The sequence below is a fragment of the Symphalangus syndactylus genome, chromosome X, assembly GCF_028878055.3.
Source record: "Symphalangus syndactylus isolate Jambi chromosome X, NHGRI_mSymSyn1-v2.1_pri, whole genome shotgun sequence".
Taxonomy (NCBI): domain Eukaryota; kingdom Metazoa; phylum Chordata; class Mammalia; order Primates; family Hylobatidae; genus Symphalangus; species Symphalangus syndactylus.
The window spans coordinates 27,748,439-27,769,359 of record NC_072447.2 but is presented as its reverse complement, the minus strand read 5'-3'; the positions used below and the strand labels follow the sequence as shown (position 1 = coordinate 27,769,359).

General features: G+C 42.1%; 1 protein-coding gene across 7 annotated transcripts; it reads right to left on the bottom strand.

The window, feature by feature from the left end:
* Positions 1-527: 527 nt before the first annotated feature.
* TCEANC (transcription elongation factor A N-terminal and central domain containing) lies at positions 528-13,633 on the bottom strand. Of its 7 annotated transcripts, none has more exons than XM_063635179.1 (4): positions 13,366-13,633; positions 11,187-11,271; positions 4,941-5,062; positions 528-3,424 (listed from the first exon to the last, which is right to left on the bottom strand). In XM_063635179.1, the coding sequence occupies exons 2-4, from the start codon at positions 11,207-11,209 to the stop codon at positions 2,361-2,363; spliced, it is 1,209 nt and encodes a 402-aa protein (XP_063491249.1). In that variant the 5' UTR covers positions 11,210-11,271; positions 13,366-13,633; the 3' UTR covers positions 528-2,360. The 7 variants fall into 7 exon arrangements, with proteins under 7 accessions (XP_063491249.1, XP_063491250.1, XP_063491253.1 ...); XM_063635180.1 differs by having other exon boundaries at positions 11,187-11,320; positions 13,366-13,475; XM_063635183.1 differs by having other exon boundaries at positions 11,187-11,317; positions 13,366-13,387.
* Positions 13,634-20,921: the final 7,288 nt, after the last annotated feature.

The window sequence follows — 20,921 nt, the reverse complement described above, 5'->3', positions numbered from 1 at the left end:
TGCAGTCAATTTTAAAGAAAGTCCTTTCCTTTTAGGGGAAAGGACATAGGATGTGAAAGAATTACCTACAGGCAGAAAATGTAATGCTGTCTCATTAACCAAAAGAAAAACACACAGATTACTATTTTCCTAACTCGAGTTGCAAAACTCACTAATAAAGATGAAATGAAATGAGGAAGACCATTCAGATTGTTTTTTTTGTTTGTTTGAGGTGCAGTTTCTCTCGTTGCCCAGCCTGGAGTGCAATGGCGTGATCTTGGTTCACCACAACCTTTGCCTCCTGGGTTCAAGCGATTCTCCAGCCTCAGCCTCCCGAGTAGCTGGGATTACAGGCACCCACCATCATGCCCAGCTAATTTTTGTATTTTTAGTAGAGACGGGGTTTCACCATATTGGCCAGGCTGGTCTTGAACTCCTGACCTCAGGCAATCCGCCCACCTCGACCTCCCAAAGTGCTGGGATTACAAGCATGAGCCACCGCACCCGGCCAGACCATGAATATTTTTAAATTTTGGAGAGTAAGGAAATTTCCATTTCAATTACTTTTATTTGTCTGAACATTTAGTTTACCAAATTCCAATATAAATAAAAACTACACACATATACACAAACCTCCAAAGCAAAACATAAACACCGACTTCAACTAATCAAATTTGGTTTTTATGTGCTGTGCTCTTTCGTAACCACTGAAGTTTTTCAGATTATTCCAAGTCATATGAAACCACACTTTGTGAAACTTTAAGTTTTAGATGACCTTGCAAGTTAAGGACTAAACATGTTGCATCACAAAAAGCAGCCCTGGGAAGACAAGGGGAGAAAGTATATCAAAACAGATTTCACACTTGATGGCATTGAGCCGACTCTTCCAAATTATTTGAAAATACGAACATATTTTACTTTTAGGCATGTTTTGGAGAATTCTGTCAGGCAGGTAAAGTGTACATACAGTTAGGCCTTCAGAGCTCCAACATAGGAAGAGAGTTAGGAGAAAAGAACTGGTGAGAAAGTGAAATGGTAGGTTTGTAGAGACCGCCAAAGTAAACTTTTTAAAACTATACAACGGTGAACATTCCATGAGTTTTTTAAGGAAAAAAAAATCAGCCATAATCACATAGAAGGCGTGTTGTATTCAAACAATTATATAAACTGGTTAAACACTGTTTGCAAAGGCCTCAAAGAGGTAATTTCATCTTCAATTCATTTATTAGATAAACGTCTGTTACTACATTCAAAGGCTAAGGTGATGGGCTTCCTCTGACAGACTAATGACCTAATGGTCACTCTCAATGACACTTGTCCTTGAGAACATGAAGACTCCTGACATCAGAAACTAAACATCCCAGAGTTTATATACCCCTGAAAAACCTGTTCACAGTGGTGGTGGGTGGGGGGGGGGGGAACAACTACGAAACTCCTTCAACTAAGCAAGAGGGCTCCAAACAAAATTCTAACTGCGGGATGAGTTCCAGGGTGACTTCTGTGGTTGAAGGGAGACCTGTAAATGAGAAAAGGGAGGGGAAAAGAATGAAGATCTAGTCACCCAATGTTGGAGTCTAAACACATTCTTCATTTCGTTCCCGACCTCCAGGAATACATTTCTCAGAAGTCGATATTGAGCCAGTCTCAGTGAGTCGGGAGGGAGAAAATGTGGGATCTCTCTGAATTGGTACTATTTATGGTTGTGTCACTTGGGCATGTCACCACACCTCTGTGGACCTGTTTCCTCATTCGTGAAGTGCCTGGAATAACACTCTTGTCTTAGAGCTGTAAAAAGGATCAAATAAGAGCCTATTTCTGAGTAGTTCTCAACTATGACTGCATCTTAAAATAACTTGAGGAATGAAAAAAGAAATGTTGATGCCTGGGTCCCATCTCATAGGTTCCAATTGAATTGTTCTAGGGTGGGGTCTCAACACCAGTGGGTTTCCAAAGCTTCCCAGATGATTCTAAAATGCAGCCACTGCTGAGAGCCACAGGCCTATTGCTAAAGTAGCACTTCTCAAACTATCCTATCCTGGAAGATTACCTGGGGATCCTGCCAAAATGCAGATTCAGATTCAATGGTGTGAGGCCTGGGAATGCATTTCCCACAGTCTCCCAGTTTATGCTGGGCTGTTCTCACCCACACTCTGTCTACAGTAAGGTACTAAATGGCCACAAGGCACAATACAAATAGTCATCCACTCCCTCTCCCCAAACTGTAACTTTTAGGGATGGTGGTGTCAGCTTCAGCTAACGACTTTCTTTCCTCCTTCTTCTGTTTTAGAGAGTAGTGTGTATAAAATTTTTAAAAGCACAAAAGAGTTGTACAAATAAAAGGTATCACTTGGGTTATCTGTTAAGAGAACACTGATTTACAGTTACAAGCACACCCACTTGCTATGGTACCACTGCTCCCCACATTCGTTACAAATTACATAAGTCATCATTTGTTCATCTGGGTTTGAATCCCGCACCCAGCTGGGAAGGAAAAGTGTTCCTCTGTCAATTACAGTGACTTTGCAATTGTATTTCTCACAGCGTCTGCATTTTATTTTATTTGTCTGTGTGCCATCAATTACTTGGGGAAGGTAATGTTCCTGGATACAAGATTCCGTGTAGGAGGCTCTCAACTGCTTCAGTTCCTTATTTGCCATCTCCATGACAGTCATTTCAGCAAATTCTCGTGGAGACATGGTCCCAGAGAGCAAGTTTTGTTGTAAATGAGAATTTTTGGGGTTCTTCAAATTGGCAACTTTGCTTCTGATGCAAGTTTTATATTTTTTGATGTCCTTTGAATAAAGGGTAAAAACATGCTCTTCAATTTCTCTTGCAAAGTTTTGCCACAAATCAGCTTTGGGTTGATCTGTGGAAGAACTAGTTAAAGCTGCGTAAAGAAGCTCTATGCATTTAGTTCTCATGGGTGTTGTGGGATCCAGCAACTCACTCGATCTCTTGCCAGTGGATTCAGGGTCACCATCCCCAAAATGCTCTTCCTTAGGTTTCAATTGAATGGCTCTATTTTCAGGCACAATCATTTCACTGAGTTTTGCAACATCTTGGGAAGACACAGAATTGAAGCTGCAGATGCCCAGTGTTTCATCCTGACTTGGGTCATGAGAAGGTCCTGAATTTTCTTCTTTATTACTCCTCACAGGAAATAATTTAGGGCTGTTCCTCGCTTTGGAGTGAGTTTCTTTATAAACAGCTTTCCACTTTGATAGCAAACACTTGGCTTTCTTTTTCAAAGCCACAGAGGGGCAGTTTTTGAGGACTTTGTACACAGCTCTGACCACATCTGTCTCCTGGAGATGCTCCTTAGTCACATAAATTGTTTCTAGCTCAGTAAGGTGGTTGCCAAGATCCTCAAAATTCCTTTTGGACATCAGTTGCTCAATAAGAGAAGCTCTGGCAGCTATCTGGTTCTTGTCAGACATCTTTACAGCTGCAAAGAAAAAAGAAGTTTCAGTTTTCTTAAGTTTGCCATCGCTAGTCGCAGCTTCTGGATACTAAAATAGCACTTTCTGTCAGTTACCTAGGCAATGTTTTCTTAAGGAGTCATGTAATACAAATGTATGCAACACGCTAGAAAATGGAATCTTTAAGGTGGTATGGTTTACTCTCAAGAGTTTAATTCCTACGAGTGAAAAACAAACAAACAGTACTGCAGAGCCTCTACATAACATCTGCTTAAGAGGCTTGCCAGAGGATCTGCTATAGCTTTTCCATCTCCAATTTTACAAATCAATGATCTTTCTAGATTAGTCAATCCATTTGGGTGGAATCCGGTGGTCATGTTGGAGACGAAATCATGCCGGTGTCAGCATCAATATGGCAATGCTGAACAGTGCTAGACAATTTTTCCCCAGAGTCAGCTATATAACTGAACTACTTGCTCATTTCATAATCTTTAAAGTGGTACTCTTCTGAAAATAGAAGAGTAAGAAACAAGACAGAAAGGGTTTGCTAATGTCTCAAGCAATCTAAGGAAAATGTAAGACAGCACAGGTTGAAAAGCAGCTAGAGCTATGTCTGTGGGTCCCAAAAGCCAACAGGCTACACTGTGCTGCCTTAGGTAGTCTTCTGAACAAGGGAAAGGTTCAGACTCAACGATCCAGATGATTTATGACTTTAGACTAACTGGTTCCTACATTTTGGTTTTGTTAATTTTTTAAAAACTTTTAAGTGTAAAAAGTTGCCCAATGATTATGTCTGTGTGAATTTCATCCTAGGCAGGCGAATGTTTACTTTTATCTAAGCAGTCTATTTTTTCTCTCCACATAATGTACATAATCTTGTCTATATAATACCCTTGGATCTATATTTAGCTGTCTGGTCTAAATGTGAACACAAGCATCTTGATGGCAGGGACTGTGTCTTTTCAAAAATCCATGGGCTCTGTTTTATAGCACTTGATATTAAATAATCACCACTGAACATACACAGGCTAAGAACACTGAAGTGTTTAGAGAGAGAATTCATGCAATCTTCCCAGACACCATATGACAAGTGACATAAAACATAATGACCTTTTAGTAATTCTACTTCCATAAATTTACTTTAAGGAAATGAGAGATGTGGAGACTGCATATGTAAGAATTTTCTTCTAAGGAGAAATTGGAAGGCCCTCAAATGGTTAAATGGAGAATGATTAAAAATACGGCACACTCCTAGGATACAGTAATATAACCATTTAAAAATCATGTATTTAGATAATATTTAATGACATGGAAAAATGGTCATAAAGTTAGCTGAAAAACAATCAAGATGTAAAACTATATAAAAGATTAAACAGTTAACATATGGGCTGGGCGTGGTGGCTCACGCCTGTAATCCCAGCACTTTGGGAGGCTGAGGCGGGCAGATCACAAGGTCAGGAGATCGAGAACATCCTGGCTAACACGGTGAAACCTCGTCTCTACTAAAAATACAAAAAATTAGCCGGGTGTGGTGGTGGGTACCTGTAGTCCTAGCTACTTGGGAGGCTGAAGCAGGAAAACGGTGTGAACCTGGGAGGCGGAGTTTGCAGTGAGCCAAGATCATGCCACTGCACTCTAGCCTGGGCAACACAGCAAGACTCCGTCTAAAAAAATTAAATAAATAAATAAATAAACCAGTTATCATATGACCCAGCAGATCCAAGAGAAATGAAAACATATGTCCGCACAAAAACTTGTATACAAATGTTCATAGCAGTATTATTCACAATAGCCAAAAATGGGAAATAATCAAAATGTCCATCAACTGATGAATGGATAAATAAAATGTGATTTATCCACACAACAGAATATTATTCTGCCATGAAAACGAATGAAGTATTGATACGGTTACAACGTGGATGAACCTTGAAAACATTATGCTGAGCGGAAGAAGCCAGACAGAAAAGACCACGTATTGTATGATTTTATTTACATGAAATGTCCAAAACAGGCAAATCTATAGAGACAGAAAATAGATTAGTTGTTGACTCGGCAGGGTGGGGCAGAAGGGCAGTGGGGTGAAGGAGGAGGAGCAGCTGATAAAGTTCAGGGATTTTCTTGGGAGGTGGTGGCACACATAAATCTTCTGAACATTTATTTGTGGTGATGGGTTATACAACTGAGTATACTAAAAAACGCTGAATTGTACACTTTAGGTGAATTGTATGGTGCGTGAATTACATCTGAATAAAGGTGTTATTTAAAAATAGAATTTGGCCGGGCGCGGTGGCTCACGCTTGTAATCCCAGCACTTTGGGAGGCCGAGGCGGGCGGATCACGAGGTCAGGAGATCAAGACCACGGTGAAATCCCGTCTCTACTAAAAATACAAAAAAATTAGCCGGGCGTGGTGGCGGGCGCCTGTAGTCCCAGCTACTCGGAGAGGCTGAGGCAGGAGAATGGCGTGAACCCGGGAGGCGGAGCTTGCAGTGAGCCGAGATCGCGCCACTACACTCCAGCCTGGGTGACAGAGCGAGACTCCGTCTCAAAAATAAAATAAAATGAAATAAAATAAAATAAAAATAAAAATAGAATTTGATCCAAATTTTATTTAAGAATTACATGTGAAAAGACTGAAAAGAGATACACAAAATTTTAAAGAGAGGCATTTTCTGAATCGTAAGATTTTAGGTAATTTTCATTTGTTATTTTCTTCTTCTGTATTTTCTGCGATGAGCATGTATTGTTTTCATAATCAGAAAAGTTATTGGTCTAATGCAATTTCATGATAAACTATATACATTTAAGATATACCTACTGAAAAATGGTATGAGCAATGAATCAATCACCTTCTACCCACCTTCCCTCTGGAACGAGAATGTACATAACACTACTGAACTGTATACTTAAAAAGGCTTAAGACAGGCTGGGCGTCGTGGCTCACACCTGTAATCCCAGCACTTTGGGAGGCCAAGGTGGGTGGATCATGAGGTCAAGAGATCGAGTCCATCCTGGCCAACATGGTGAAAACTCATCTCTACTAAAAATACAAAAAGTTAGCTGGGCGTAGTGGCGCACACCTGTAGTCCCAGCTACTTGGAAGGCTGAGGCAGGAGAATTGCTTGAACCCGGGAGGCAGAGGTTGCGGTGAGCCGAGATCATGCCACTGCACTCCAACCTGGCGACAGAGCAAGACTCTGTCAAAAAAAAAAAAAAAAAAAAAAAAAAGGCTAAACACAGTAAATTTTATGTTTTGTATATTTTATCACAACTGAAATTTTTTAAAGAAATATGAAGAAAAGTTCAATAAAAGAACATACAAAATGAAGAGCAAAGTGCTTTTTGGTTGTTTATACATAAATACATTAACTTCTATAGATTTACTCATTTTGCTGGTAAGACAAATTGCTGCTTTCACCCCACTGAAACCCCGAACCTATAATTACAATTCCCTTTAAGAATTACCTTGAAACTCAGACTTCAGTTGAGAAATTCTGACCTGCATCAAATATTGCTTAACTTCCTTTTGGGCACTGCAGGCCCATCTCTTATTCACCATCTTTCTCAATGCCTAGCAAACCTCCATCCTGATTTCAATAGTAATGCATATAGAATGCAGGCACATTGAATGTTTCTTCTTTGTTAGGAAACTTTTCAAGGAGTCGGGGAGGGCTCAAGTATATTCAATAGCTTGAAACTTTATCACGTGACACAACTGCGTGACTTCAAGATCTGAAGCAGACAATTCTGAGAGAAATGTTCGCTAATAGAGGGTGTGAATATTTTTTATTTTTCTGTGCTGTCTTGCCTGTTGTTTATTGAGAGTTTGATTCTTAGGAAGACCTCTTTTACTGTTTGCAGTCTTTAAAAGTGGAATTTTAAAAAGGCAAAAAAGAATTATCGTTTAAGTGCTGGTTCACAATAATTAGGAAAATTATGTAAGATCCTGAATTGATGGCCCTTTGTGAAACTAACTTTAAAACAAAACAAAACTGACTGCCCCAGGTTTTCTACATTCCAGCTCCCTCTGGTGGTTAAAAATGTAGGACTCAGAATCTTGGTTATGTAAGGGTACTTAATTCTTCATATTTGGGGATAAAGATTGAGGGGAGATGCACCTGTTTGAGATGCAGTAATCGATTTCTGAGGCAATTATGAATACTTATCTGAATGCAAAGCCACAGATGATATAGCCACTCTTAAGAGACGATATTCACATTTCAGAGGGAAGGTGGGTAGAAGGTGATTGATCCATTTCTCATACCATTTTTCAGTATGTATATCTTAAATGTATACAGTTTATCATGAAATTATATTAGACCAATAACTTTTCTGATTATGAAAACAATGCATGCTCATCACAGAAAATACAGAAAAGAGTAAAAGAACAAATGAAAATTACCTAAAATCTTACCATTCAGAAAATGCCCCTCTTTAAAATTTTGCATATCTCTTCAGTCTTTTCATATGTAATTCTTAAATAAAATTTGGATCAGATTCTATTTTTAAATAACATCTTTATTCAGATGTAATTCACATACCATACAATTCCCCTAAAGTGTACAATTCAGTGGCTTTTAGTATATTCACAGTTGTGTAACCCATCACCACAAATAAATCAACTGTAGAAGATTTATGTGTGCCACGCCCCCCCCCAAGAAAATCCCTGCACTTTAGCAGCCACTCCTCTTTCTTCACTCCACTGCCCTTTTGTCCCACCCCACCAAGTCAACAACTAATCTTTTTTCTATCTGTATAGATTTGCTGTCTGGACATTTCATGTGAATAAAATCATACAGTATGTGGTCTTTTGTATCTGGCTTCTTCTATTCAGCATAACGCTTTCAAGGTTCATCCATGTTGTAGCATGTATCAGTACTTCATTCCTTTTCATGGCAGAATAACATTCTGTTGTGTGGATAAACCACACTTTATTTATCCATTATGGACATTTTATTTCCCATTTTTGGCTATTGTGAATAATACTGCTATGAACATTTGTGTACAAGTGTGTGTGTGTGTGTGTGTGTGTGTGTTTTCTTTGAGATGGAGTCTCGCTCTGTCACCCATGCTGGAGTGCAGTGGTGCAATCTTGGCTCACTGCAATCTACACCTCCTGGGTTCAAGTGATTCTCGTGCCTCAGACTCCTGAGTAGCTAGGATTACAAGCATGTGCCACCACACCTGGCTACTTTTTGTATTTTTAGTAGAGACAGGGTTTCATCATGTTGGCCAGGCTGGTCTCGAACTCCTGACCTCAGGTGATCCACCTGCCTTGGCCTCCCAAAGTGCTGGGATTACAGGCATGTGCCAACATGCCCAGCCTGTGTACAAGTTTTTGCATGGACATATGTTTTCATTTATCTTGAATCTGCTGGATTATATAACTCTGTTTAATCTTTTATATAGTTTTACATCTTGATTTTTTTTTCACTTAGCTTTAGGACTATTTTTCCACATCATTAAATATTCTCTAAAAACACGATTTTTAAATGGTTATGTTATTGGATCATCCTAGGAGTTTGCGATAGTTTTTAATCATTCTCCTGTTTGAGGGCCTTCCAGTTTCTCATAAGTTTGAAGAAAATTCGTACATATGCGGTCTCCACATCTCTCATTTCCTTAAAGTGAATTCATAGAAGTAGAATTACTAAAAGGTAATTATGTTTTATGTCACTTGTCATATGGTGTCTGGGAAGATTGCATGAATTCTCTCTCTAAACACTTCAGTGTTCTTAGCCTGTGTATGTTCAGTGGTGATTATTTAATATCAAGTGCTATAAAACAGAGCCCATGGATTTTTGAAAAGACACAGTCCCTGCCATCAAGATGCTTATGTCCAGCACTCTTTTCATCCTTCCCAACTGAAAACTCTGCACCCATTAAACAACTCCTCATTCCCTCCCTCCAGCCCCTGGCAATCACCACTTGACTTTCTGTCTCTATGGATGAGACTACTCTAGGTACTTCATGTGAGTGGAATCATACAGTATTTCTCTTTTTGTGACTGGCTTATTTCACTTAGCATAATGTCCTCAAGGTTCATCCATGTTGTAGCGTGTGTCAGAACTTCCTTCCTTTTTAAGAATGAATAATATTCCATTGTCTATATATAACACATTTTGTTTATCCATTCAAATGTCAACGGATACTTGAGTTGCTTCTGGCTTTTGGCCATTGTGAATAACACTGCTGTGAGCACTGGTATACCAATCTCTCTTTGAGACCCTGCTTTCAATTCTTCTGAGTATATACTCAAAAATGGAATTGCTGGATCATATGGTAATTCTATTTTTAATTTTTTGAGGACCCACTATATTGTTTTCCATTCCCTTCCACATTTTTAACAGGATTTAAATCCAGTCAAACTTTCTAGTCCTCTGTGGGACCATCATGTGGATATAATGGATTTATTGCCCTAGGAGGGTATAATGTGGAAGCCATTGAGACACAAAATTCTGACAATTGCCATAAAAAGACAAAGTAAGGCATATGTCCAGCTTAGTTCTACATAGTTCATTCAATAAATATATATTAGGGATTGAGTATGTGTTAGATGCTGAGCCTAAAGAGACAGTCTCTGCCTTGAAGGAGCTGATAGCCTAGTGGAAGGAATACTGACAAGAAACTGGCCAGTTACAATACATGTGGAATTTCAACATGGACAGACACTGGCTGCTAGGGGAAACACACACAGGATGGTACCAAACCCTATCTGGGCTCACCATCATCTGGACAGCTACAATTTGCTTCTTTACTGCCTTCACTCTACTTCTGGCACTCACAAGGCCCAACTGTGAGTCTGGCACTTTGTTAGAGGGATCATCCTCTAGTACAGATCTCAGAAAGACATTCCCTCATTTTCCTGCTTAAAGCCCTTCAGAGGTTTCCCCTTGCTTTCATGATGGAGCCAAAGCTCCTTGGCCTGTGGCAAAAAGAGCCCTAGCAGGCCTCTCTCTTGACTACTCTCAACCACTGATGGGCACGGCTCTGTGCCTTTGCTCAAGCAGCATCCTGAGCCTGGCTGATCTCTCACCATTAGTGGTTCTCAACCCTGACTGCACATTAGAATCCTCTGGGGAAATTAAACAACAAAAAACAAAAACAAACAATGGCAGGGCCTCACTCCAGATAGGATGAATCAGGATCTCTGAGGGTAGGGCCTGCATATTGGCTCAGCTCTCCAGGGTGACTCTGATTTAAACCACACACAGGCATACAACCCTCCTCCACACCCCAGCAGGACCTGTCAGTTAGGCTGCCATCAGCCCCAAAGACACCTCTGGTTCTGCTCCTGGACTGAATGCAGACAACTCTATGACTTTGGCTTTTCCAGATGAGTCCCATTCTGTCAGAAAAGATTTAAGCCGGGCGCGGTGGCTCACGCTTGTAATCCCAGCACTTTGGGAGGCCGAGGTGGGCGGATCACGAGGTCAGGAGATCGAGATCACAGTGAAACCCCGTCTCCACTAAAAATACAAAAAAATTAGCCGGGCGTGGTGGTGGGCGCCTGTAGTCCCAGCTACTCGGAGAGGCTGAGGCAGGAGAATGGCGTGAACCCAGGAGGCGGAGCTTGCAGTGAGCCGAGATCGTGCCACTGCACTCCAGCCTGGGCGACAGAGCAAGACTCCGTCTCAAAAAATAAAAAATAAAAAAAAAAAAAAAAAAGATTTAAAATACCTACTGTGTACAATGCAGCTGACAACCTTCTCTACAAATTACAAATGACAACTGTAATATTTTAAGTGTCATAATGTACACAATTCCTGATATTCACCCCCTCACTTACCTCTTCACAGTGGAAGGCAACATACATTTATTGAGCAACTCTCCTGGCCATACACACTCCAGTCATCTCAATCCTCACAATACTCCTGAAATACAGATAATGGCTTATTTTCATCTCACAGGTGAGGAAACCTGCTAAAAACAGTAAATAATTTGCATGTTTTTTTCATGGTGTTTATCACATTTAAAAAACGTTTTTACTGCCTTCCCCACAAGACCATAAGAGAAGATCCACATGTTTTATTCACCTATACACACCTAGCAAACACCCAGCCAGTGCTTACTATTACTTAACACACTTTTGTTGTTGTTAAATGAGTGATGAGCATCCAGGATGCTCTCTCTCTTCTCTGCTTGTGAGCTTCATTTCTTTTCACTACACACCAGCTTGCTTGTACTCATTGCACCTAAGCCCAGTGCCCCTTGGCTTCTTCCATAGGAGACCAAGCCCATCTCGATTCTAGTTCAAAAAAATCATTCAAAAAATTCTAGTTCAAATAAATCTGGTTAAAAAAACAAAACAAACAAACAAAAAAACAAAACCATGGTGCCCACTGTGGGCTAATGAAGTGGGTTTGAGGGGTCAAAACATTTGCATAAGGAAGGTCAAGCACGTCCAGTTCCCAGAAGTGAGGGGTGCTGAGCACGTTGGATAAGTTTCTTGACCATTCTGTGCCTCAATTTCCTCATCTACAAAATGGGAGAAATCCAACATCCTAGGATTAATGAGAATTAAATGAAAGTCTTGACAAAGTGCTTTGAACTATGGCTGTCACACAGTAAGTGTGAATAATAGGATGTGAATCTACAATTAAAAGGCTTAAAAATATCTACCAAACCAGGCATTGTTCTAGAGCAGGGGGTCAGCACACTACTTCTGTTAAAGATCAGAAGGTATATATTTTAGGCTTTGTAGGCCATACAATCTCTATGGACTACTCAACTCTGCTGCTCTTGTAGCAGCAACAGCAGATACAGAAAATAACATAAATGGGTAGGCATGATCTTGTTTTGGTAACACTTGTTTACAAAAACAGGCAGGCTGGAATTGGCTGCAGGCCATAGTTTGTTGACCCTTTTCTAGAGCAGGGCTGTGCAACATATGTATAACATGTAAACCACAAATATGATTTAAAATTTTCCAGTAGTCATGTTAAAAAATAAAAATTGGTGAAATTAATTATACATTTTATTTCACCCAGTGTATCCAGAATAGTCATTTCAACATGTGATTAATATAAACAAATTGAGATATTTTACATTCTTTTTCATGCTAATTCCCGAAAATTCACTGTGTCTTACACTTATAGCACATCTCAATTCGGACTAGCCACATTTCAAGTGCTCAAGCCTTATGTAACTAATGGCTATCATTATTGGACACCACGGTTCTAGAACTGATGCCAATATGGATAATGCTTAGGTGCATACCTATACCAAAAAGTGTATACAGTGCCAGGAAAAGTAGGCACGAAATATGGTATTGGATCCATATAAAAACTTATAAAGATTAGCTAATACTATAGTAAGCAAGGTGCACACATCTGCACAAAAATGGCCTAAACCCTGAGAAGAATGAGAGGAAAGTTCTGGAAACAACGTTTCCAGAAGTTGGTAACAAGTCAATAATAACCTAGATCTGTTCAGATCTTTAGATCTCTTTAAAGCCTAAAGAGAAACTGTAACTTTCTAGCCCTAACCCACTTAGCAGCTCCACAGCTTCACAGGGAGCCCCCCCCCTCTATGGAGAGAAATGATGCCAAATGTTGGCAGCGGTGTAGCGGTTACTGAACAGCCACTCAGCACTGCGCTAGGGCCCTTTCCCTTAATGGTGACCCCCTAGTAAAGGTGCAGCGAGGGGAAGGGACCAGCCCAACCGCCCGGTCTAGCCCGGGTTCGAGTTCCAGTGGGTGGGGTCGAGCAACATGCAAAGCCTGCCGCTAGTCATCTTGGGATGACGGCCCGGCCCCTAGCACACAAGCAGCGACAGTCCCGAGGGTTTAGCCCACTCTGGCGACCTCCACAGTCGGAGAGGAAGGGGCGGGGGTGCGAGCACCTTTGGACCTACGCCGCCCAGGGCGCACCGGAAAGCTGCCGCGAGCCGGGGCGGGCTTCCGCTGGGAACAAGGGCTCGCCTTTTTGCGGGACACAGGCCCTGACAAACCTGAAGCATGACTCACCGAAAAGCGCAGGCGCAGTTCCGGAGCCTTCGGCCGCCCAGCACCCACGGAGAACTTCCGATCACCGGGACTGGGACAACGTCAAGGCTCAGCCAATCCAAGCCCACAGGGCGGCGCACGTGGTCCTGGGACCCAGCGCATGCGCGCTAGGGAAATGGCGCCTGCGTAGAGCGAACGGCGGCGGCCGTGGGACTGCGCTCGCGCGGCTTGCTAGAGGAGGAGCTGTGGCCCCGCCCCGGGCCCGAGAGAGGCTGCACTTTCGTTTTTTAGCAGCGAAGTTTGTTGATGTACTTTACAACTTATCTTTTCCGCTTCTACTCAGGACAGTCAAGACAGTGCTCAGCTAGATGTTCACATAACTGTAGACATAAATATGAATCTATTTAACGCAGTAATTAATTCAAAAAGTGTTTTTGGCATCCTAGCATGCATCAGTTGATATGAAAGTAGTAAATGGTAATTGAGTGGTCATGTGCATCCTGGACTTCTTATCTGTGCACATTCTCATTCTTTGCCTGCAAAGGGCCAGTAAAAGCACAGTGATGGTTGAACGAATGTGACAGCCTCCTTTGCTGATGCCTTACTCCAAGGTGATTGGGGAAAGGTTCAGGGAAACAGTATCCAATCCAGTACTCCCGACTGGGTGCTGGCAGGAAGGAGGGCGATTGTATGATTAAGTATAATAAATCTTACCTAAAAGGAGGGGAGACAAGACCAGTGACTCATTAACTGGGATAGGGGATGTTTGGTCATTTTTGTGGTTTGGACAATGTTTATGTTTTTTCAGCATTCCCACGTGATTACAAAAGAGTCTTGTTTTTGTCTTGATCCATCTGGTCAAAGAGTGGCCACGTCTGATGGTGTTCTGTGAAGTATTTATGTTCCACGGAGCACCAATGCCCAGGTGTGACTGCCGGGGCCGCTCAAAACTGTCAGGGGTTACTTTTTTCTTGCTGTCTATTACAGGGCTAAAATGTTTAAGGATTATATAATACCTTTTTAAAGAAAAAATTATTTGGCTGGGCGTGGTGGCTCACGCCTGTAATCCCAGCACTTTGGGAGGCCGAGGCAGGCGGATCACGAGGTCAGGAGATCGAGACCATCCTGGCTAACACGGTGAAACCCTGTCTCTACTAAAAATACAAAAAATTAGCCGGGCATGGTGGCACGTGCCTGTAATCCCAGCTACTTGGGAGGCTGAGGCAGGAGAATCGTTTGAACCTGGGAGGTGGAGGTTGCAGTGAGCTGAGATCGTGCCACTGCACTCCAGCCTAGCGACAGAGCAAGACTTTGTCTCAAAAAAAAAAAAAGAAAAAAAAATTATGACACTTGTCACTTGTTAAAGCATGGTAAGGAAGACTTTATTCAGGACCATTGAGGTAGACATAGGGACCACTGCAACAGGGTCTTGCAGTGGGGAAGAGAGATTGGGCTCAACTTCAAATGTAGCATGGAAAAGTGAGAATTTGTAGCCAAGGAGCAAGGTAGGGGGGTCAGTGGATGGAAAATTATTAAGAGGAAACATCAGGGGTAAGGGGGATTCTGTCTAAACCAACCTGACAAGATTCTTGCTGAAGACGGGCCAGGGTGATCAGATGTCACCTGGAGGTTGGTGGAGGATGAGGAACCAAATCAGATATTAAGGGTGATCAGATATTGAGGGTGGTTGCTTTTGGCTAAACTGATTTATCAAAGCTTTTTGCTAAAACTGGATTTTACAAGGAAGTACACAGATAGGCCTAGTCAGGAGACTGACTAAAGTTTGGTTGGAAAAGAATGCTTGATAATCCTTACTTTTGCCTGTTAAAATAAAAAAAAAATTGACATAATTTAAATTTGGCAGAGTTTATGTGAGCAAAGAATGATTCATGAATCGGACAGCACTCAGAATCAGAATAGGTTCAGAGAGCTTTGTGGGTGGTGAATATTTATAGACAGAAAATGGAAGTAAAATACAGAAATAGGCTGATTGGTTGCAATCAATGATCAGATCATTTGTATATGATCTGAGCAGTTGGCAGCTTGTGATTGGCTGAAGCTTGTCTGCTTGTGTTTGGCTTAGACTTGGCTGTTTATTATACTCTTCCTTAGGTTAAGCTTTCAGTGTGTTTACGTACTAAGTTAAATATGCAATTCATTGTGTAGAAAATCAAAGTACAGAGACAGCCTTGAGCCAATAGCCTCCTGCTTATTTAATTTAACATGCTTTAATGGTCTCGAACTGCTAACCTCAGGTGATCCCCCACCTCGGCCTCCCAAAGTGCTGGGATTACAGGCGTGAGCCACTGCGCCCAGCCTAACATGCTTTAATGGTATTTCTCTTCTCATTGTTACTTTTTTGGTTCATTTTATGAGTACTCTTGCCCCACTTTGTAAACACTGATTTAAAAATCCGAAGGACTATTGGCTCCTAGACCAACCATCTCTAGTTTTAGACAATGACCTAGGAAAAATACTTTCTTTGTGATCAGATTTGTAACAAGCAATTCTTAAAATATCTGATATTTGTCAAAACAATGGCACTCAAACTATGAAAGGCTCAACCTGAAGGAGTCAGTTTGGAAACTAGAAGTTACTACAGAAGTGGTCATAAGAGCTTTGAGGCATATTATAATCAATTTCTCATGAACTCTATACTGAAGAAAAAAACAGAAATTACTCAAAAGTCTAAAATCAAAAACAACCTAGGGTTTTCTCTGGTGTGAAGGATAAGACCATTATTTCAACTAAGAGGCAAGCTATAATTACTGCGTAGTCCTGCCTTGTCTACTACAGTAGCCACGTGGCTATTCAGATAACATTTAAACTTCAGTTCCTCAGTTGCACTAGCTAAATGTCAAGTTCTCAATAGCCACCTGTGGCTAGTGGGCACCGTATTGGATAGCACAGATATAGAACATGCTCATTGCTGTAGAAATTTCTGGCTGAGTTCATCTGGAATGAAATCTAGGGCTGCCAGTGGATTCTAAAGAGGTTGCTGAAAAGTTCGTTCTTTTGGGCAATTTAAAAATGGAATACCTATAAAAGTACTCACATCTATGATAATTTATCATGCATAGTTTTCAGGCCTTTGTTTTAAAATCATCTTTTAGCTGCTTCAATACTCTGGAATTCTCTTTGATAAATTTCCCTTAGTGCAGCGGAAAACTCTTTTCAATCCTTATTAAGTCTCTGAGTGGCAATATATTAATAGATATTCTGAGCTCATGCAGACAGCCCTTTCCTGTGAATTCCCAAGGAAGAGAGACAAAATCCTTTATGGGCCTTCTCCAGAGGCTAATGTTACACATTGCTGAGGGAACAGTTACAGATGTTTTCCATGGAATGAGGTCACAGAAACTGCCTCTTTCTGGGTTCCGAGGTGCCGGCCAGTGTTCATTTCCTGATAAAACACCAGGACCAGACACTGGGCTTAACTGGGGATGTTCTTATAAGTCACAGTACATAAGGCATGGGATTGAAAGAATGAACAGTTCCCTTGAAATCTCAGGAATTACAGAATATTAGGAAATAAAAGAACAAAAAGTCATACGTTATAGAAACAGAAACCTTATGTTTAAGTTCTGCGACCTATTTCTCAGACTTATGCAGGTGAAATTACAGAGAAGCAGCAAACATGGTATCTCCAGTGAACATCCCCAGAGGCTTCCAGAAGAGCTAGTTCCATGGGTCAGGCAGTGCCTGGCTGGTGGGCCACAGATTGCTTAAACCAACCTAATTCCTCTTTTGTTGTTTGGAGGGGCCCACTTTGGAGATTTTTTGGAGGACCCTCCCTTTGCTGGTGGCCCCTTCTTACCCATTCCATGGTTCAGATGTTGCACCCTCTGGTTGACCGCCGGCTCCTGCTTTTGGTAGCACATTCCACACAAACTTTTTCTGTCGGGTTACCTCACCTGCAGGCCTCTTGGTCAGGGTCCTTCCAAGACAGCCTAGGCCCAGCTGCTTGCTTGATGTGCACTTAGCCATGGGAACAATCCAGTGGCTCTGCTCCCCACCCAGCCCTGGAAGCAGGGCTGTTCCCTCTGCAGCCCTTCTCGTCATCTTCACAGTTGGTCTTAGGTAGCTCTAGCTGGCTTCTCGCCTATTCTTTTTTTTTTTTTTTTTTTTTTGGAGAGTCAGACACCATTCTACAACAGGGGCACCTGTCAATCTCTCTGAGTGGTTCTCTCAAAGTCACCCTCACTTGCCTTGGAGTGGGGGTGGAAAGGAAGCTTCCAGAACTGTAACAACCCTCTTTCACTGTTGCCTGCTCCTGTACATAAGCTGAAGAGTGGCAAAGGGGCATGGGTGGCAGGAGTTTTTGGCTCACCATTAGTAAGCCCTGGGTAAATGGTCTAACATCTCTCATTAGAACCAGCAGACACTCAACATTGTGCTCTCACCTTTGGGGCCTTGGACAAAACTCTGAGTCAGGAAATATCCCATTTAACACCTTCTTGTACCTGTAGTAATCTCCAGATCAGTTCCATACCTCTTATTCTCCTTTTCTACACCATTTGTCCATTTTGCTAATTTCTCTAGAAGGTATGTTATTCTACCATAGATTTACGGCAACATTTAGTGGAGAAATGATGAAGGACCAGAAAGTCTGGCTTCAGTCACCTCTTGGTTGATACGGTTTGGCTGTGTCCCCACCCAAATCTCATCTTGAATTGTAGTTCCTATAATGCCTAGGTGTTGTGGGAGGGACCTGGTGGGAGGTAATTGATTCATGGGAGCAGTTACCCCCATGCCGTTCTTGTAATAGTGAGTTCTCATGAGATCTGATGGTTTTATAAGGGGTGTTTCCCCTTTTGCTCTGTACTTCTCCTTGCTTTCACCATGTGAAGAAGGATATGTTTGCTTCCTCTTCCACCATGATTGTAAGTTTCCTGAGGCCTCCCCAGCCCTGCAGAACTGTGAGTCAATTAAACCTATTTGCTTATTAAATTACCCAGTCTCAGGTATTTCTTCACAGCAGTGTGAGAATGTACTAATACACTGGTGCATATCATAAGAGAAAAATTCAGAGGCAGTGCAACATCTTTACTATTTTCTTACTAGGGATTCTTCAAAATTCTCTTTAATCAGAAAAATATAGAACACTTACAAAATGAAATGGAACAAGGGGACACCAACTCTACTCAAAGACCTCTGCCTGCCTACGCAGTTGCTATTTCCATTGCTATGAAGAAATCCAAACTGAGGCCTGTCATCTGGGGTTTTGTTCTGCCAGAGTGGCTTGTGACCAGGAGTAGTACAGTCTGGAGGTGATCCTGACATGTGGACTGCCCCATGAAATGCCTCACTTCATTTTGGTTTTTGAGTCTTTGTTTTAAAGGGAAGTCGTTTCGTAACAGCAGTTCATCAGCATAGCGAGACATAAGCATTAAACATTGAAGCATTGGTCTGTGCTGCTTCCTTTATCTTTCATTCTTGTACCAAGTGGCCTCATGGCTCATTCTCATGGACTGACACTGTACACACCACCCACAGCCGTCCTTTCATGATGTGACCTGGCATGCTGCCAGGAGGGCCTATATATCAACAGTGACAATATAAAGGACAGCCATGTTCTCTTCTTAGTCTTCAGTGGGAGATATGTTTGGCCAGAAGTATACCGTTCTGATTTACAGTGCCCAAGACAAGCGCTTTGCCATTTCAGCCTCATTTTCTCACAAAAACCTAATACGTGGAGTTGCTGCATTATTTGGCTCATATAATAATTTTTTTAAATTTTTATTCATTTATTTTTGAGACAGAGTCTCACTCTGTCACCCAGGCTGGAGTGCAGTGGCGTGATCTTGGCTCACCGCAACCTCCGCCTCCTGGGTTCAAGCAATTCTCCTGCCTCAGCCTCTCAAGTAGCTGAGATTACAGGCATGTGCCACCACACCGGGCTGATTTTTTTGGTATTTTTAGTAGAGATAGGGTTTCACCATGTTGGCCAGGCTGGTCTGGAACTCCTGATCTCAAGTGATCCACCTGCCTCGGCCTCCCAATGTGCTGGGATTACAGGTGTGAGCCACTGTGCCTGGCAATAATGTTTATATTAGTTGTTCTTCATTTCAAACCTTGACTCAGACCCCACCTAGGTTTCTGGTTGCTGAAGAGAATGAAGGTGTCAACTCTTTTGTCGTTATGAGAGTAGATCTATTACACTGGTATGCGGCCTGGGATAATTACATGTACTCAATCTCAGATTTGCATGATGGGGTTCACATGGTGGGCTTTGGTGAGTTTGGACCACCCAGCTTCAGCACACCTTCCAAACAGCCAATCAGGTCCCTATTCTGCCATAGCCAGGTGGCAGCCAGATGACCCCAGCTGGCCCGATTGCACATCCTCCCTGGAATGTGAATTTTAAGAAGAATCATGTGGAGTCTAAACATGGTGAAAGATCATTAAGGTGAGGGTGGTGTCCTTATGAGACCATTCCTCCAATGGCTCCTTTCCCATAGTTCTGCTTCTAGCCCAGCGGCCCATTTCCAAAGCTGGCTGGCTGGTCTCTCCCTCCACCTGTACACTCCTGCTATCCTTACTGTAACTTCCCTCTGCTGGGTCTGTTTTGGTGGCTTGCTAACAGTAAACACTAACTGACACAGCCTGTCTTAATATGGCTGTGTGATTTGAGGGACATCAGAAGAGAACCCCTGACCTTACCATGGTGCTACAATTCCTTTCTTACTCATTCCTTTGGATGAAGACATTGAAAGCTGCTATTATAAAACAGCAACTATTACTTAGGAAAGGTTACACTTGAAGCTGTTTATTTGCTATGCCTGAGTTATATTGTAAGGATCGTCTCCCTTTACTTGTCAGAGACCAATGGAATGGGACATAGGATAAGTAAATGTTGATGGGGAGAATTGGGAGGGAATGAAAGGTCTGCAACACTGGATTCTTCGAGATCTTAAGGGTGACGGAATTGGAAGGTTCTGGGTGCCCAGAAAGAAGCATGAGTTCATAAAACACCAGGGAGGAGAAGAAATGGAACAAAGAGGGAGTAGGAGGAGATCCTGGAAACAGCACTGCTGTTTGCCTGGTGGCAGCCACACACATGCAGCCACATGGGGGCACTGCTGGAACTCTGAGACAAAACTCCAAAAAACTGATGCAAGTGGAAAGCGGTTCACATTCAGCAGGAGAGCTGGGTGAGGATAGCCTGGACTCATCTTAGGAGGAAAAAGACTTAAAAGAAGTAACAGGGATAGAAAAGGGAGACGTGGAAATTTCCATCACTGTCCAGAAAAACTAATAGCTGTGGGGCAGGTGAGAGTTCCAGGCTCTTGAGCAGCAGGAATATTTCCTCAAACTTCAGTCCCTGGGCCAGTTGAAATTCCTCTCCAGATTCCGATGACATTCACCTCCAGCAGCCTGGATGGCAGGCCGGTGAACATCCGCAACAAAAGTCATCCGTGGCTGGATTATACCTGAGTCTGTGTAGCTTCAGCCACAACCTACCTGGCGCTGACAGCTGAATTCACTCTAGGTGTCCCGAGTCATTGGGCACAATGTCAGACAGATGAGGTTCATCTTTTTTTTTTTTTTTTAATTTATTTTTTTTTTTGAGACGG

What these genes read in the sequence shown, in the direction of transcription:
- TCEANC (XM_063635179.1), bottom strand. Translation starts at nt 11,209, where the DNA reads ATGTTGCCTTCCACTGTGAAGAG. An exon ending in TTGCCTTCCACTGTGAAGAG is followed by an intron (nt 5,063 to 11,186) that starts GTAAGTGAGGGG and finishes TAATTTTTTTAG; the next exon opens with ACGGAGTCTTGCTGTGTTGC. An exon ending in CCAAGTAGCTAGGACTACAG is followed by an intron (nt 3,425 to 4,940) that starts GTACCCACCACC and finishes TTTTCTTTGCAG; the next exon opens with CTGTAAAGATGTCTGACAAG.